General features: G+C 39.7%; 2 protein-coding genes across 2 annotated transcripts in view; both read right to left on the reverse strand.

The window, feature by feature from the left end:
- Nucleotides 1-13,813, reverse strand: part of NRIP1 (nuclear receptor interacting protein 1) — a 93,780-nt gene extending 79,967 nt beyond the window's left edge. The window contains exons 1-2 of the mRNA XM_090060051.1: nucleotides 13,797-13,813; nucleotides 6,537-6,628 (exon numbers count right to left, since the gene is read on the reverse strand). The gene's annotated coding sequence lies outside the window, so the exon portion shown is untranslated. The remainder of the gene's footprint in view (nucleotides 1-6,536; nucleotides 6,629-13,796) is intronic.
- The window catches only part of SAMSN1 (SAM domain, SH3 domain and nuclear localization signals 1), a 417,718-nt gene extending 403,888 nt beyond the window's left edge, over nucleotides 1-13,830 (reverse strand). The window contains exons 1-2 of the mRNA XM_090060064.1: nucleotides 13,797-13,830; nucleotides 6,537-6,628 (exon numbers count right to left, since the gene is read on the reverse strand). Coding sequence (XP_089916190.1) covers nucleotides 6,537-6,553 — 17 coding nt within the window. The 5' untranslated portion in view covers nucleotides 6,554-6,628; nucleotides 13,797-13,830. The remainder of the gene's footprint in view (nucleotides 1-6,536; nucleotides 6,629-13,796) is intronic.
- Between the last annotated feature and the right edge of the window lie 5,948 nt (nucleotides 13,831-19,778).

Here is a 19,778-nt window from a genome sequence, read left to right on the forward strand (position 1 = left end):
ACCAAGCTGATATGCAGCTTGGAAAGCAGTATCCGGCTGGTAAGTCTGTGGAGGGGAAGCGGTGTGGGGAGAAGGGGTGTGGGCAGATTGAGGCCCCCCATGATGAAAGAGGGGAGTGGGGCTGGGGCAGGGCCACTGACTGCTTGTCTGAGGCAGGGGGGCGGGGGGGTGTTGGTATTGCCCAGCCAGGGTGGTGCAGGGTACAGAATGGAGCTGCGGGCTGATCTGATATGGACTAATATATGCATCTCTAAAAACTTCCATTCCCCATATAATGGTATCTAACCTCAGCAAGTAAGTCTAATTAGACAAAAATGAAGAATCATATAATTTAGGCTATACCTAGAACAACAAATACCCCAAATTCATTACCTGTATACAAGCAGAAAGTGTTTTCACTGAATCAGAAATGATTTCAACAGGGACCATTCTTAAGTAACCTAGTACAGCACGTCCAGATGAGTATGCATATGCAGTCTGCAGAGCCATCTGTGGTGCCGCACATGCAGGCTTTTACTGCACTAGGAGATCCTGGTGTAAAAAAGGGCCAGAATAAAAGCAGCACATGTGGCTGCAGCATGCACTGCCCGAAACCAGATCCTGGCCAGCCAGAGCCACGCTTTGGATGCTGGCCAGGCTCCGTGCCCCCAGACTGCCACTGCTGCAGCTCATCCCTGGTGCTGGCCCAAGCCTCCCCTACCACATCCAGGGCAACTTGCTGCATGCTAGAGCACATGTGCAGGGGCCTGCCCAGGGACAACTAGCAACAACACAAATGTATGCCACTACTAGTTTTCCCTGGGAAATGTACATTCCCACTCATGGGGATGTGCCTGTAGCATACATGCTAATAAGTCCCAGCAGAAGACAGAGAATATCCATCCCATTATCTGAATATAGACTACTGCTTTAAGTGTCATCGGTAGCAATGGAATTAGCATAAAATATAGCACAAATGAGAATACAGTATTCAACAATGCCAGAATTATTTTGTTTTGTAATGAACATATTTATATTCTTTTGTTCATAAAGTTTTAAATCTTAACTATAGCCTTTGGTTATAAAGCAACCACGTATCAGACCACTGCAGATGACAACAATTTCTTAGTATTAAATTAGATAAATCTCCCTGCACCCTTAGTTTACTAGCCAAGCACTTTTACACAACTCTCAAGCCAACAACCTTCTGCAATTTAAGAATGATTTAGTGCAAGAGAAGCAATGAGTATTATAAAATTTATGCTTGTTCACCTTCTCTCCCCACAGAGAAGGGCAAGATGTTTTTTTCATGTAAATATGTATTAGATCCAAATCATTTCAATGAATATTAGTCCATAGAGAACATAAGGCTGCAAATAACCATTTCAGCTCCATGTTACTAAATAAGCTGCAAGATACTGATGTGGTCTTGCTCCTCCTAAAGGACAGTGAAAATATGCCCATTCTTTTCAAGCTAAAGTAAAGGAAAAGACCATCTCTCAAGAACAAAAGGCAAACTAAGGGGACAATAGCAAAGTCAATTAAGATGAAAACAACCTCCTTTGCAGGGTGCCGTAAATCATAAAGTGACACAATGAGTAAATCACTTTACAAATCAGCTGTAAATGCTGCACCAGAGACATGTAAGAAATTCTTTTCCGAGTACCAATATGAAATCTCTAGAGTTTTAAATTTTTCCATGGTGTGACAGTAAGAAAATTACATGACTGTGCTGAAAGCAAGAAATTTTAGTAAATTATTTTAATGCATGATGTAGGAATATTACAACCCAGGTGACAACCACTACTTAACGTAGTCTAGTTTTCCAACCTCGTTTATATACAGATACCATAATTTGAATTGAGGGAACGGGATCAGGCAAATGCCTTCAATATGTTTTTAAGTGCTCTTTTACTAAGTTGGAACAGTCTTTGTAAAATGGAAGAAGGCATTTCTTTGGACCATTTTACTTTAAGAAATAAAGAAGTTTGCAGCATGTTACTGTGAGGGACATTCATAAGCAACAGTTTAATGTGCAATGCTTATTTTTATGAAGTAAGCTTTTCATTGGCTTTGAAGTTATCACAGATCATGTGGGCTGAAGTCATACCTTATAACATAGTCTGACCTCTGCTTGACTTTAAAATAGGATAACCACCCTCAACTATGTATGAACTCTGAACATTAATCAAAAACACTTTTATTGCATCAACAATGTATTAATAGTCTTATATTAATAGTAATGCTACCTTCCTGACTTTACAAAGTCATAAGAAGGCAAGAAATGTAGTCAGATTTATTATTATTACACCACTCGTTTTATCTGAGTTGCCTTATGACACAGGAGGAAAACCAATCTAGGAGCACATAGTGCAAAGAGAAAAACATAGAAAAACAAACTAACATATATGCATACAAGTACCCTGGCATAGAAAGTATTACCAAATCAAGTGAGAAGAAAAAGACATTTATAAACAGCGTGAATCTCTTTACATCCAACTTAATCTTTTAACCACAAATTATTACTGAGACAAGGAACTGCTGGACAAATGCATTAAAAAGTGACCGTTATAATACCATTCCTCACAGGTAGTGACTTAAGGTAACTTTATGCCAAAGATATTTCCTTCTCTAGTAAAGATTTACACATTGAGCAAAAATTATAGCTCAGGATTTAAAATAAAACTGAATCAAATTTCCCCAGCCCCGACCCATTTCAGTTCAAAACACCTGCTTCAGAATCTCTGCAGTGTTTTTCTTATTCTATTGTCAACTTCATTGCCGTTACCCCCAATACAAAACAGTTGAGAGCTAAAACAAAGACCAAGCAAAAAGTACAATATTCTTTAACTGACATTTACTGCACTGGCCTTGGACTTCTAATCTCTACCAGACGGGCACACAAATCAATCCATCAGCTCATAAAGGTGTGCTTTTTTAACCTCTAAAACAGATGGGATTGGCTAGAAATGTCTGGCATGTCAAACTGCTAATCACTGTTGCCCTTTGCACAAAATAACCCACTTAAGTTGAGGCATGGTTGCACTGTAACCGACATTAGTCTGTGGGAAACCCATTTAACTGTCACATACTCCTGCCACTCCTGCTCTCCCTTAATTAAGCCTAATGCCTTATGCTTTGACCTTTTGTTCTAGCCTATTAACCCTATCTAGTACAAGTTCAAATATGTTAAACTAAAAACTTTGCTGTAAAATATTAAGTGCCAAGCCGCAGAAAGCATGAGGGCCATTTTTTGAACCCACAGATTACAGACATCCCACAACTGAATTCATTTGGCTGGCGAAATGGCAATATCATGAGCGATACTTCCTACAGGACATCATAACTATTAACTAAAGCCACAAGCCAGTCTTCCCAGTAAAATATTCTCTTTCACTTCTGTTATATGCAGTATACTCCAAACAAGAAAAAAGGCTCCCCCCTCCCCCCCCAAACAAGTGAAGTATTTGCTCTTTTCTTCAAACATCACATCCTCCCTCAGGCCTGGGGAAAACATTCTTTGTTAAATAAAGATACATACATATACCATTAGTCAGACCTAGAACACGGTCCCTTTTATGTAGCAAGGTCAGTGTTTCCTCAATGAGAGCCAACTTCTGACACCCTTGCTCTCTTTCAGTAGCCTCAAAGACATCAGCTGGGCTTCTTGCATTTTAAAGACACTACCTGCACCAAGGGGTGGAAACTGGCTTCAAATACTTCACTTGTATTACTGTATTCTCAAACTCCTCAGATTTATAATCCCCCTTTCCATATTAGAGCCATGTAGAAATCCCCATTCCATTTAGCTGGGATCTGTCTTGTACATGCTCACAAATAGCAACATGGTTCCCTTATCTAACATCATATGGGAATTCTTGCTAAAAGGGATCAATCTATGTAGAACCATACTTTCTCCCTATCATACCCAAATTTAATTTTTACTTCAGAATTCAAAAGATGCAAGTGTCTGGCTTAAAACACCCCCCCTCCCCGAAAGTAAATGCTCAGGACTGCTCAAAGTATAGTCATGATTTCTGCAATTTCCTGGATTTCACCTATGTCTCAAAAATACTGTAATTTTTTTAACCTTTGGGAAGATTTGTGTAGAAGTGTTAGACTTAAAGAAACTATACGCTCAATGACCAGATTAACATCTTTACCTGAATCCTAGAGACTCCTTTTTTAACCTGCAAACAGTTACATTTACAAAGCAAGAACTTTATGGAAAGAGTCTAGAATGTAGACTTAAAAATTCCAATTCCAATGACAAAAACAAAAATGACAAAACACCTTCTAACACAAGGTGAAGCACAGAATGAAATGCAACTGGTATGAATGGCATGCAATACAAATTTGGAAGAGAAAGACAGGCATAGTAAATGAATACTTAAAAAGCATAAGCCAGACTGTTTGTGCTACAAAAACAGTACTTGGATGACCTACTCTATATGTTTGTATTGTGCTGGAGGGGCAGAGAAAAAACAATTTAAAATATCCATTTTATACAAGTTAAGGTATTTTCTTAAGTTTATAACATAGCTGGCTTTTTGACAAGCTAAGATTCTTTATGCAGGATATTTATTTATTTCACGCTGCCAGATGTCAGCCAGGAAATACAGCTCCCTGTCTAGATAGATAGATATTATCTCTCATAATATAATATTCTCTCTCTCCACACAATCTCACATTATACACGTACACATATATTTTATATCTGTCTATCTAGTGTGTGTGTGTGTTTATAATGTGAGATTTTATATATGTATGCAATTAATCTCATATACACACATACATATTATGTATGTATACATACGCATATACACACACCCCTCATAAAAACAGGTAAGTACAAATCTCTAAACAAACACCTTAAACAAACAGCATCACATCACAAAAACTGATTATACCTTAAACTGCTTGTTTCCACAAAAGCCACTGTTCCATTAAGCACACCACCACATAAGGAACAGAATTACCATCTGCTACTGACCACAGTAATTCAATTCAAAAGTTTAAAATGGCCAATTAAACCCATGAATTTTAATTGTAATTTTTATAACTTGCTCCTTTTGACATCAGCAAAAAATACAAAAAACAAAAACATAAATAAAACCTTGCCTTAATCTTGATCGCTAAGATTAGTAAGAAATACCGCAGTGCACCCAAAATGATTCTACAAGTTCTTCTGTACAGTCAGAAGCAACAATCTCTAGTATCAGGCTAATGCAGGCACTCTTCCCTGGTTCCCTTTGCTGGGTACATCCACATCAAGGATGTTGTTCTGTTCACCTTAAGCCTCTAATACTTATTCATGCTAAGTCCCACTGAGTGCAGGGGGACTGGACTTTAAGGAAGTAGTTATCTACAGCCTTAAATGGTCGTCTCTGCATGACTGAAAGCAACAATCAACAGACATCTAGGGGGATTATCTTCAAATACCAAAACGCAATAGAATTTGGGAAATGAGGACAAAACTAGCAGATCCAACCAAATTGGAAGTTTTACCCAATGTGTGCAAACCCTTGTAATATGATATCCAGAAGCCATACTGATATCAGACACATTTTAAAATGCTCATGGGCTTGGTTTGGGCTGATTTTCTATAAGTGATGCCTTTAAATGTCTAGATTTATATTTTCTGTCTTCTTTCACTTCTACACTGCATTAAAACAAGGTCCTTCTCTATTCAGGAAAAAACACCCCAAACAAGTGTAGGCCTTAACATAACCAACACCATTTTTGACTTGACATAACTGATGCCATTAACTGGATATGGGGGAAGCATATAGCAGCTTGAGGGGGTGACCTATTTAGCTGACCTACTTAAATGACCTACTGAGATCACCTACTTGGCAATAAGAATGATATACCCAGCAATAAGAAAGTTGAGAGAGAGACTGTGAATAACAAAGTAACAGGGATAGTTACTATGAAGGGGTGATTGGTAGGAGCCTGTGATATCCTGTGGAAACTTGTCAATCATGGAATAAAAAAATAAAAAATAAAAAACCAAAACCCCACACACAACCTGTAAGGATGTATAACTAGCCAGAGAATAAGCTTAATAGTTGGGAAGCCCAAGAAGCAAGCAACACCCAGCTGCTGCAACTATGATTCCCAGTGCCATGTCAATGACTGGCCAGCTAAGTCATTGCATTGTTTGGAAGGCCTATGTAAGGATACCTTTGTAAACTGTTTAGATTTTTATTCTGGTATTACTTAAGCATTTAATAAATTTTGGATCCGAGTCCGGAATCACTTCAACAGTCACTTTACTCCATCCATGCCACCCCTTAATCAAAATTAAGTACAAACAGAAAAACTTCAGAGAGCACTGTTACCCAAAATTCATGCTTTCTGACACAATGAGTTAAAACCTTTTCTCCACGTCTTGCTTTGATTGAATTTTAAATTTTAGAATGATCATCCTAAAATGAACCATATAAATTCCAAGACTAAAGGTTTAGGATAGTAGGTTGTGCAACAAATCTTACTACAAAAAAAAAGGGAAAGACAGGCATTGTCCAGGTAGTTCATCTAAACAAAGTATTTACCTTGACAATGGTCCCATCTGGAAGGCCTTTTCTTCAGCAGTTTTCAGGAATCCACAGATGCATTAGTTTTCCTAAACAATTCCATGCTTGATCTGTAAAAGAACAGCCACCTATGAATATCTGCGTAACAGTCTCTCCAAACGCTGACTTGCCTGTTTATTAATACGAAGTTATTTATTCAAAATAAAACCTAAAACTGACAAATAATGTACGATCTAGGTCAAGACAATAAATGTAACTTTCGTTCAAAGAGATTAAGACAGTAAATACAGACTAATTTATTGTCCAGCTACACAGACTATTTAAGAGCAAAATTACAACAACTATGTACAATGTTGTACTCATATACAACCCGATTAAAAAAAAAAAAAAGCTGGTGGGGAGAGGTTTAAAGAGTAGACATAAAATTCTTCCTACTGCATAATGATTACTACTTAACATTTAAGTTTCACATCCATGTCATGCTTTTTTAAAAGGCTCTTATTAAAATTAATATAGCAACAATGGAAAAATCAAGCCATAGCAAAACCTTTTAACTGATATATGTAGCACCCTATGTCCCAAGAACTCCAGAGGTTGGGGAGAAGAGGGAAAAAGCTAGCATACCGAATTTGGTTTCAAGCAATCTGTTTGTTTAAAAGCTAAGTTAATTGGCAGGCATACTGCATATTTAAAACATCATCATTATCCATCATGATGATACCCCCACCACCATATGGCAGAAATATGCAGCAAGGAGTCCCTCAGCTGATCTCAGCTTCCCAATGAGTAAAAGGTGAAAAGTATGCTCTAATTAGGGGTTAAAGTAAGAAGACAGTAGAGGAACTTCCTCCTCAGCTCTGCATGGCTGAAAAGCATTCCCATTCTCCTCCATGCCAGGAATGGGGAAAAGTTCCTTTCATGTTTTAATTAACATTAACTACTGCTTTCAGATAACCACATCTGAAGAGTTTAAAATATTGTCTCCAGCATCAGCAAATGGGAAGACTGAACCACGTCCTATGCCTGTAGCAGTTCTCCCTTCAGCAGAAAAGCTTGGCTAAAAGAAAGTTTTCATGTGAACTTCTAGTTCTTAAGACTGCGGCAATGCACTATCCAACTGAGAAGGAGGAAGATGCAAATGTCTGTTGAAAGGTTCGGGGTCTAGAGGAGGAGTTGTCACAGCCTCTAGGCCAGAAACAGATAGTGGAATGCACTCTGGACCACTGTCACAACCCAAGACTCTAGAAACAACAATAAATTCATTAGGACTATTCAGATGAAAACTTGACAAAAAAGCAGGCAAATATCCTTAAATAATGTATAAAAGACAATTTCAAATTATTCTCCTAAGTATTTCTAAAAATGAGGAGGAAAAATATTATCTGGCTTCACTGAACAGTAGCAAGTTTTCATTCCCTTTAATAAGGAAGAGAAAGATTAGGTTATATCACCCTGGTCAAAGTAAATGTAGCTTGAACTGCCATAACCTAGTGAAGAATAGGTTCTGAGATCTTTTTCCTTCAATTTCACTTACAGATCAAGTTGCCCTGATGAAGAACTTAACTTTAACAAAACACTATAAGCTTTATTCAAGATCAGACTTATGATCCGCAAGTAAAAGAGAACAGGTAGAAGGAAGGGAAGTAGAAATCTACTTTTTGAAAAGTACAATCATCTTCTAGGTTTCCTTCAGAAATCTTTGTTTCCCCCCTACTATAAGTTTGTGCAATGCTTTCTTTTCAGATGTTAACATCTTTTCATCACAAGTTTCCCACATATTGAAAACAAGAAGTACCAAGAGAAGCAAGCTTTACAAAAAACAAAAGCAAACAAACAAACAAACCAAAACAAAACAAAACACTTAGGAAAAAAATCTTCTCAACCATAGCATTATAATATCCAGGCAGAATTTCCCTGATCCAACTTTAAATGATTGGGGTGGGTTGTGACAACAGAAAGTGCAAAAGCAAGTGTAAAAAAAAAACTGCTTTGTTTTTTCTGGAAACAAATTAGTGGAACTACTTAAAAAACATTTTATATGGGGGGAGGAGATGGGAGGGAGAAGGAAAGAATTCCAGAACTATTTGCTTTAGCATATAGAATGCCGTATAGCAAGAACTGTAGTTTCTCTAAGACTACGGAACTGAATGTGTTGGATATGATGGAAACTTAAAAGTAAATAAATACTGTATGGTACCATGCCCAATCTGAATAGGACAAGCTCTTGGGATAAGAAAGATAATAGGTTCCTCTCTCTGAAACAGAGCCCGCTTATTCACTTGAATACGATTGTTTCAGCTTCCAAAACTTCGAAATTGTAATCAGAAGAGAAAGTCAGTAGCCACAAATCCCAACGTTCATCTCAAAAACACAAATAGCATCAGAGAGCCACAGTATCAATCAGTTGTCGAAAGGAACTAGAAGTTGTGTGTGCTTCCTGTGAGCCACAGTTTCTGAGTCAATTCAAAATCCAAAACTTTCCCATATTTTTGTTAAAAAAAATTACTGCAAACCAGTTTTGAAAATGCATTTTATAAGCAGATCTCCTTTATTCCCAAAAATCATTCCTTTTCTCCTCAAGTAAGTATTCAAGCAGGAAGAGCCATAGTCTGTTCCATGTGAGAATTAGAAAGTTTTATATTAATTTATTTACTTACTTTTAGCAACCAGCTTCTCTGAAGCTGATTCCCAGAGAACAGGTTCTCTTTCTAACAGGCTGCTACTTCTCTAGCTTTCTTCTAATGTCTCTAGAACAGAACTGCCCTTTTTTCGTCTTTTGAAAACGGAGGCTTACATTTTTGTATGTATACGCTATGGCATCCGTCTCAAAAGTTTTAGTAATAAAATCATACTGCTTAACAACATTTGCAAGAAGAATTTACATTCCTATATAGGGGAAGACATCATTAGTTTCCTTCACTTAAGGAGAGACTGAAGAGACCTTTTCCTGTAAATAGGTCAACTCAGAAAAAAATGGCGTATATTATATGCTTTTGTTAAAACATCAAGCCAAATGAATGGCAACAGAAAACAAAGTAAATAACATGCACTTAAACTTTCTGAAATCCAGACAGTAGATAAGTTTTGTCCACATTTCTATGAAGCTTTCAATTAAACAGCCCAGATTGTTACAATACAAACATTCACCTTTATCAAGAGAATTGCACTGCCCTTTAGATTCCTGTCAGTGCCTTCTTACAACATGAGATCTTCCTTCAAACAATAATGCAAGAAAGGACTATTTCCAGGGAAACTGAATGCTAATCTGAAGATATTTTCATCAAATATTGCTGGATTTCAATGAAGTATTTCATTGTCAAACACAAATATCAAAAACACTCTTTGACAGCATCAAAGAATAAGGGAAACGCACATATTCATAAAGCCATCTTCTCCCTGTTATATACATATTACAATACTTTTTAGAAACTTAATTCCATTTCCATTGGTAACCAGAACAGATTAACAGCGGTATTAAGCAGTGTACATTCTAGCTTTCAATTTGGGGGGGGATTTTCTTGGTGTAAATCCATCCCTTACGTCACTCTTTCAAGTTTATATTGTAGGCTTGCCTTCTCCTTCTCTTTAAATCCCATATTCTATCAATACCCTGAGTAACAGGTGTAGGTAATTCTTGTTTGCCTAGCATTCTGCATTAAACCTCATATCCTCCAGTAATAAATTAATTTACATCCAGATACCTGCCCACAAAATTCCAAAACATTACTAACTGGAAGCTGTTAAAGCTTAACCTAATACTCGTCTTGACTATAACCAGTCTGTTGCAACTGACTTCCAAGCCTACAGGTTCTGGGTTGAGTCTAGTCAGTGTATCCAAGTTTGATTTAGAAGGCAGATCCTAGGAAAATAAACAAACCTCTCAACTCAGCACTTCCTCCAGATGCGATCTCGCACCAACCACTCTAGACCCTAACCCTACGGTTCCAGATCTTCCATGTCTCTGGTCATGTACATACTTCTTCCACTGCTTCACCCAGTCTGTAGACTCTCTGGACTTCTAATTCTTTTGGGAACAATATGACAGAAAAGCAAGGAATACAGGCTTACAGAAGTCCTGAGTTTCACCCTCCCCTAATTTGATTCTACTCCTTCTGAGAGTCTGGCATTTGTCAGCATTGACTGGGCAGTTTTTCCCCTTGCTTTCTTTTATACAAGCCATTCTTAGAAACGGCAATGGTAAGAACCTGCTGCCAAGCACATTGTCCATCTCCTGGCCATGTGCTCAGCTTGACCATTCCAGCACCCTTCCTAGTTGTTCCCCGCTTAGTCCTCAGACTCCTTTATAGAAAACCAAACAAACATTCATAATCCGTGAATCTCAGCTAGTTTCACCCTATGAAACATTTGAGTTTGCCAGCTCCAGAGTGCAGTTTAAGGTTTTACCTTACTGGCTCGACAATGAGGTATCAAGCCCCTTTGCCAGACAAGGCAGCTGCCTGGAATGCAATTCTATGGGCTTGCCTTGGGCAAGTTTAGACAGGTATCCAACGCACAATACAAAGAGGAGTTCATAATTTGATACAGGCACATCCCACTCAGTCACAGATTGGATTAACAGCACTCCCATTTTCACTGTTCTATTGGTATTATTTGATGTAAATACCTAAAAAAAAACAAAAAACCCCTCCTTTTTATATTAGCTATACTACCTACATACAAATAAGGAAGAAGAATTTTTTCCCTGGAAGGGCAGTGTGGTAAACCATAACCAAGTAGGCCTGTGTCTTTGTTAACAGAGCTCAGATGAAGCAAAAACTACAAGCAAGTAAAATCAGCACTGCAGTTCACTCAGGTTTGAACTCTGTGACAACCTTTAGTGAACCATTGCTTTTTTATCATTTTTTTCCTCTTGGTGTCTTTTACAGAATGACAGATTCAAGAGAAAAACAGCTGACAAATAGTGCAGGTGGTGTATTTAACATTCTAATCAGCCACTGAAGTTTACCATACGAAAACACTTCTGCTTCTTCAAACAGTATGGTATTTATTATCATAACAACCCCAAACCTCTTATTCTTCAACTTCTGCCTTTTTTTAAGGAGCACCTGGCAACTAGAAAAAGAAACTCCATTTTCATCTGAAAAACTATTTAACTACTACAGGTACAAGTCATACTTAGCATTAGGAGTACAATTATTCAGTATGGTTACACTGGACATTTGACAGCCCTTGATATTCAGTGCATTCGTGATCTAAAGAGACCAAGTGATGTGATCTCACCTCCAACAGACAACTGGCTGGTCCAAAAGAAGGGCCGGAAAGCCCATTCACCTTCTAATGCACAATCACTAATCCCTTGTACAACTTTCGCACATACGTACGTAATACTAAATGCATCATCCACTGGTTCTACTGCTTCAAAGTCAGTATTTGTTCCCTCTCATAAGGGAATGGGGACAGGTTAAAAGAGTAAGATTCCTCCACCAGAAGTTTAAGAGCAAAGACATTGCTCCAGCAGCAGAAAACCCATATCTGCACTGTATGAGAGCTCACCATGACAGGTCAATTCCTGTTCTCCTTGCAGAAACCCCTCCTCAGATGCCATAAAACCATATGATGTGGCACACATCACATGCCACAGAAGCAGGCCGTTCTCACATCAGAAAACTTTCATTTGTCCTCCAGGGGAAGGTGTGCGTGTGCACATGGTACTCCAGTGCCAAGTCCCATAAACAGCAATTCAGAATTGAACAATGAAGACACACGGTTGGTACCACCCACTAGGAAGAGAGCAAAAATGGCCTCATTTCAGAAGGGAGGCTATTTTTTCCCCTCACAAGAAGTTCAGTGGATTAGATTGCTCTTTTTATAAACAAACTCCATCCCTTATCTGAAAACATCCCCTGCCATGACTCAGTTCAATTCCAAGTGGCCTGGGAGGTCCCAACCCAATGCCCAGCAGAGGTGTGCTCTCAAAACATTACTATAATATATCAATTCAGGCACAACTCCTGAAGGGGCAGAAAAAAGATACTATTCAATCAATCTCACTCTTCCACCCACCAACAGCATGTGCCAACAGCATCCCAGTCCCCTGCTCCCTCGCACCGAGTCACTCCTAAAGACGCCAACTCCATAGTTCTGAAAGACTGTCAACATGTGTCCAGCCCTCCCAGCCTTTTGTGGTTACTTTAAACTAAAAAGAAAGACTCAAAAGTAACCCCCTCCCCCCCAACAAAAAAAACCCTAAAGTGCCCGTCCTCACAAAGCCTTTTTTTTTTTTTTTTTTTTTTTTTTTAAAATCCTACAGACTTGCCCTCAACCCCAAAAGTACATAGCTGTGGCTTGTGCTGTTCAAACTCCTACCAGGAGCAAAGGAAAATAAGCTCTCAAAGGTTACTGGGGGTGGGGGGAGAAGATGAGTCACCCTTGAAGGGTTTTGGGGACAGCAGCAATAGTCTCAAGTTGCAGCAAGGGAAGTTTAGGTTAAGCAGGAGGAAAAACTCTCTCACTAGACAGGCAGTAAAGCACTGGAACAGGTTACCCAGTGAGGCTGTGGCATCTCCATCCTCAGAGGCTTTTAAGTCCCAGCTAGACAAAGCCTTGGCTGGGCTGATCAGCTTGGGGGTGGTCCTGCTTGGAGTAGGGGGTTGCACTCACCCCACCCTGCACTCACCCTCTCACCCCACCCTGCTCTACTGCAATTCTGTGGTACCAAAATGCATCTTGAACAACTCACCAAGACACCCTCATGGACCCAGAGGGATTGATTTCCCATCTCCAGCTCCCTCTGTGCCACAATTAAGTTCATTTCCTACCTACGGGGACTTTGAACCATCTTTAATTTGCCCTGTGCCTGCAGAAGGGCATCCGATCCCGAGAGATTGCCTAGGGACTCTCCTAGTTAGTCTAATAAAAGGTATGGTCTCCGAACCGGGAGTTGTAGATTTCTGCATCTCTTGAAATCCCAACCTTCTGCTTCAGAGGGAAGGAAGCCGCCCCCCTCCCCGGCGGGGGGGGCTGGACATTAGGGAACTTAAAGTGATGAGAAGGCACTTTTAGGAAGAGAAAGCAGAAGGGGAAGTGGGGGGGGGGGGCGCGTCTCCCAGCCCCACAGCAGGGGAGGCGGGCTGAGGCGGGGAGCCCAGCTCAGCAGCGGGGGGAGCCGCGTGGCCTGGCTGCGGCGGCGCTGGAGGGGCTGCGGGCGGCTGGGATCTCCGTGCCTCCAGGAAGGGCCCTGCCCCAGCCGGGAGGGGAAACTTGGCAGCCCCCCTCGCCCTCCCTCCCTCCCCGCGCGGCCCCGGCGCAGGCACTCACCGCCCGGGCTCGGCTGCTGCAGCGACTGCTCCTGCGGCCGCGGGAGGCCCCGGCCCGGCCCCGCGCAGGCAGACAGACAGACGGACAGACTGACGACCGTCCGCCCCGCCCCGCGCGCCTCCCCCGCGATTAGTTCTAGTGCAGCGAGCGGCGCCCCGAGCCTCTGCAGGCCGGGCCGGAGCAGGAGCAGGAGCAGGAGCAGGAACCGCGGGCTGAGGGAGGGATGGAGGGCTGGGTCCGCGCTCCAAGGGGCGCAGCCTGCCCCCGGCCCCGCGAGCCTGGGCGCGTCCCCCGCGCCGCCGCCGCCTCCGTGCCCCGGCCGCCTGGCTGTGCTGCAACGCCCGCGAGCAGCCTGCCTGCCTGCTGCTGCTGCCTCTGCCGCTGCACCCGCAGCCCTGGTCCTGCCTCCCGCCCCGCCCCCCGCCGCCTGCCCCGCCCCCAGCACCGCCCGGGACCACGGGGGCGGGCAGGTCCCCGCGCACCGGCCGGGCGGGGGCTGCCCTTGGGAGCGCAGCGGGGGCAGGCGCCTTTGGCTCCCCGACTCCGAGTGGGCGGCAGGGCCGGCCCGCCCCCGGCAGGGGGTGCCTTCAAAATCGTGACAGGAGAGAGATGATTTCATAGGGCAGACAGATAGCTAGGAAGAAGGAAAGACGGACAGACAACGGGAAAAAAAGAGAGAGATAGAAATAGCAAAAGAGACAGAGAAGGAAAGCAGGAGACAGGAAAAGAGACACAGAAAGAGAAATACAAAACAAGAAAGGAAAAGAGAAAGGGACAGAACTGAAAGAGAAGTAGGTAGAAGGAAGAAAAGGAAACAAAGAAAAGTAATTAGCTAGAAGAAAAGTAGATAGGGTGAGTTGTATCTATAGTTATATCTATCAGGACCTTTGTCCTTTTGATTTTTTTTTTGGGGGGGGGGAGGGGTTGTTTGTTTGTTGTCTTCATTTTAGGGCTTATATTGGTATACTTGTCTCTGGAAGCACAAGAGCCAGAAACTTATTTTTAAAGTGAGAAAGTCAAGCTCCTCATAAAACCATACAATAAGAGCTGGTGGGGTGAAGGAAAGCAAAAAGCTTGCAGGACTTGCTATATTTTCATGAGTCAGTGAAGGAGGCGGGGAGACAGTCATCCTTCCCCCAATTCCTGCTGATTTGCACCATGGTACAAAACTTGTGTTAACATCCTTGTATGTGCAGCTTCCAGTTCCAACTTCACGTAGCTTAGTCTGAGCAAAGCCTTCAATTTAATTCCTATGGATAATGCAAAGACTTAAAATTTATTCCTGTCTTCAAGTTCCCAAACCTGCATGCTGTGTTATGCTTCCTCACCAATGCACACACACTTCTTCACTGTGGGTTGCCCCCATTTGCCCACACAGAAGTGCCTTCCCAATGAGAGCTAGTGTCTTACCAAAGCTATGTTATTTACATCTATGCCAATTAATATTAAATAATGATTATGAGAGGGAAATATCATTGTAACAGAAAGAGGCCCCAAACAGGATCACAGCCCTACTTTACTAATAGCTATCTCCACCTATATGAAGAAAACCTAATAATTGTCCTGAGGACCTGCAATCTAATATTTGATTTCTCTTTAAACAAGAACTTTCATGCCATTCTATCAAAAATAAAGCTGAAAGGAAAGACTGTAGGTATGTGATATGCTCCTGCATTTTTTTGCATATGCACAAAATTGTGCGAGCTTGGTCACATCTCATATTCATCGATGCAATGCCTGCATTAAAACATCCCACAAGCATAACAAATGAGTTGATTAATACTTTACAGAGCTTTATGTATGCAGCAGCCAAATTCTAAGCAACAGTTAGTAATGCTTACTTTATCCTTTCTTAAATTTTAACTGAGAAATGTGTGTATATATTTGCAATTGCACGCAAACAAGCAACCATCAAGAAAGCATTAAAAAATTCTAGAAATAAAGCATACTAAAACATTTAAAAGTTAAAGCAGCTGTGAGTATATTATAGGCAGTCTTAAATGAAAAGACACAGGCAATAATGTAATTACACAAATAATACATGAATTTCAGTTTAAAACTGCCGAAAGCCATGCATTGCAATCAACAGACCTTATGAATGAAAGTTGATGTTCCAATATCAAGCAAAATCTCTTCTACTCTGAAATGGAGAGACTGCACTGGCTAACAGCAGAGAGCTAGCAAGCAATGACTTGACCTATTTTCTAAGCCAATGAAAGATTTAGGTGAACTTCATCATCATCATGTGTTTTTTTTTTAACCACATTTTTTTCAGAAGTACATCAGCATTTGCACATCCGAATGCATGTATAAACCAGTCTCTTATTTTATAGCAAAAACGGATTTGATGGTCTCACCCTGTTTCCATTCAAATGTATAAGAGTTTTGCTGCTGAATTCAGTGGGAGTAGGAGTATGTAACTGGCACTATGTGATTTGAAAGAAATTCTCTTTAATTTTTAATTTCACTGAAATTCTTTATCTGCAAAAATGCTTCAATGCAAAGCAGCTGAATTATCCAGGGAAAGGGAATTTTCTCATTACTGCAGCAATTTAGCAGCTATTTCAATCAAGTATGTCTGTAGTATATACCTCTTTCATTCTTAACCTTAGGGAATATCTTGCACAGACAAGAGACCTACAAAATAAGGAACCTTGGACAACCCATGGAATGATTGTGCATATGGACAATTATTTCATATGTTTATAAGCAAGACACGAATAGCTTGGAAACATAGCTTGGAAAGTGTATTTTTGGTACAATCAGCAGAAATCGTTACAAATAATGACACTTATGGACTGTTCCATTTATTTTCCATATTTGATATATATTTATAGAGGGCTGTGTTCTGTTTGCTTACATAACATTTCCAACAGACAGTTGAAATGGCACTGTTTACCAAGTTAGATACAAATTCACACAAGTAGGATGGAAGAATTAGTATTTACTGTAAGAATCTAGCCCACAATTTAAAAACATTTTTTTTTAAATCAGTCCACCTGATTATATCATACTGTTGGCAGTTATTTTTTGGTTTTTCATGTAGAAGGTTTTTCAACCAAAGTTAAATATGTGATCACTGTCCCAGCACAGATAAAGGACATTTCTATCCATCACATATTGATAATGTAAAATCATTGTTTTCTTACCAGCAACCAGGGTAGTTTTTCAATATTTGCTTCAGGGACTTTCCATTTTGTTAATTCACCTCTAAGTTCAAGACTGCTTTTGACAGCTTCGAATCAGACTACTTTTGGATTGCTCTTTAAAAAAATATAAATTCATAGAAGTTACTTTTGAATTGATTCCCAGAATTGTAAGCACTTACTGGAAAGTTATTGTACTGAGCTTAACATTTCTGAAGCATAAACTCGTATTCGATCAAACTGGAGTCATTTTAACATACACATTACAAAAGTCAAAAACAAAACATGCCTTATTACTAATGCAGACAAAAATCAAAATGCATTATCTTGTTAAGTGTCTGAAGCACATATTTGATCTTTCTATTTGACTATATTTTAAATGAGTTGAAGATACTGTTGATTTATGCATAACTGTCTGTTTAATCACCCTGATGATTAATGAAATTTTATACATGGTAAACAAATCTACAATACAGTTCAAGATACAAAAAGAAATTCCATATCTGAAATCAAATGCAAAAAGGAATATTATTTTTTTTCTACATGAACTATGCCGAGGGCCCCTTGACTACTTTGAGGGTCTCACTTTTATTCATTTTATAGGATCTCTATTATGAACGGCTTTCAAACTACCTTTTCAATCAAAATGAGTAGGGCCATATGGAAACCTACCATAATACAGTATACTTGGGACATGTTTGGAAAGATCAGTGATTTCACAGAAATATGTATATATACTAAATCTTATTCCAATTTTTTTTTTTTTTTTGTCAGGATTTCATGAACAAATGCAAAATCCCATCCTTAACTCAGCACGATTCAATTCAGGTAGTGCCCACTGTGTGGAAGGTCCCTTTACAGAGAAACAAATAACCCAGTATTGTAGCCTTTACTCGAACAAAATCACACTGACATTTCTTATTTACTGAATCATTGATTTAACTGAAGTTTTGCCTACAGAGGTGATAGTAACGCTTGGCTCCTCTACAACTCTAATAAATAAAGTTTGAAGTGTCTGGCTTCTAATTAGTAAGAAGAAATATTTAGACTTAACTGAAATAAATAGGAACCATGCTGCTATAACTGGAAGAACAAGTCTGATACAAAATGAAAATGTCACTGTCTACATGTTAGAAAACATGAGAAATTTATTTGCGTATTTATAGTGTTTTCATACCTGAGTTATATTTTCACTTCTCTTTACAAGCATGAACAAGGTGATTCTTCCACAAGTACCCTCAGCACCACAGGTTCTTTCCTACGTATTCTCTCTCTCATTTCACATTTTTGTATGTTTTTTAAATTGCAGTTCTTTTCAGTTCGATGACTTGTTCTAAAAATACTTTTCACTATACATTTTTTAGAGCAATCTCCGTTATTAAAAAGTAGACTTCAAATCACGACTATTTGATCTAAGAGTAATAAGCAGCTTTTTCAGTTACAAAAACTTGTAAAGCCAGTTGTACCCTATACACTCTAATGGAGACATTATATGTTTGCAGCATCTGGCTGGTTTTAACCATACCTCTAGTATACTGTACCTGTTCTCAGGCATACATTAGGGCTTACTGTACTTGCGTGTGTGTGTGCATCCACATGCATGTACATGACTATATATCGTTCATGAATAAGAACAGTCATTATAGCCTTATGTTTTATGGCAGGAACTAAGAAAAAACAGCACACTGAAGTTCTGTAATACCCTTCATGCAAGAAGCAAATAGCTTTACAAACATATCTGATGCTTTTTCTTTAACTGTCGTTAAAATACAGTAAAATATTTTTCAGTACCTTTAGCTATAAGGGCATAACCACTATCTGTAAAACTACTCAAATGTAATATCATTCTCAGAAAAAGTCCTGAAAATTGTTCTTTTGAGAATATGACCATGAACTGATGAGTCACTCATATTAATAGTATGAAGTCAGACCCAAAAGTTAAACAGTCCAGTGCCACTGTTTTCAAAGATGACACAAGAAAGCCCCAGTCTGGTATGTATAAGAGTCTACATGAAAATGCTCTTGTTACTCAATGGATTAATGGTATTGAAGAATTGAGAACGGAGTTGTCACGTCTCTTTGCATCTGTACCTGTAATCTTATGTAGCCACCCATACACTGTTTTTCCTCAGAATTTTCTCAGGTAAAGCTGTCACTCATTCAGTTCAACAAGAATAAACTGAATAGGAGTTGAAGTATTTGACCCTCTGTTAGACTAAACAGTTAGTGGTGGCTCACAGCACAATGCCATTGTTTCACAGCATCAGCTTTCTTGACTGGCTATCATCTGATCTGGATAATCCTTTGCAGTGGTGCTGATGATGACACAAGCCATGTTGTTGAAACAGTGTGTTCTAAAATAAAATGAACAGTATGTACAAATTAGGCATCCAGAAAACTGGCAGCCAGTATCCAAACAGAAAAAAAAATGAAGTTCTAGCCATTACTGAGAAAAGGCTAATCTTCTTCCCTGTACTCAACTTTAAAAATAATATACTTAGCAGTGAAATATTGCATAACATATTAGTACTTTCTCTCTTAAACTTCATAACACATGATTTAATATAAATATTCATACACCAAGCTCAGCCTCCGGAAATGAGAATGTTACAATATGATACTGCACATCTTGTATATTTATGGTATATTTTTACCTATATGTTCGGGTGTAAATTAAGGGGGAGCTTGGGGGCTGAGCCCCACCAAAGGAGAGTAGAGCCCCCCCCGTTAGATTTGAAGATCATAACCTGGGGGGGATCTCCAGTTGGATTGCTCCTTCACTTAGGTGGTCTTGTTCATCAGTGAGCCGGCATAATTTTTTTTGCTGACCTCCACA

The sequence above is a fragment of the Crocodylus siamensis genome, chromosome 1 (genome assembly GCF_052110815.1).
Source record: "Crocodylus siamensis isolate JL-2025a chromosome 1, ASM5211081v1, whole genome shotgun sequence".
In the NCBI taxonomy this organism is placed as follows: domain Eukaryota; kingdom Metazoa; phylum Chordata; order Crocodylia; family Crocodylidae; genus Crocodylus; species Crocodylus siamensis.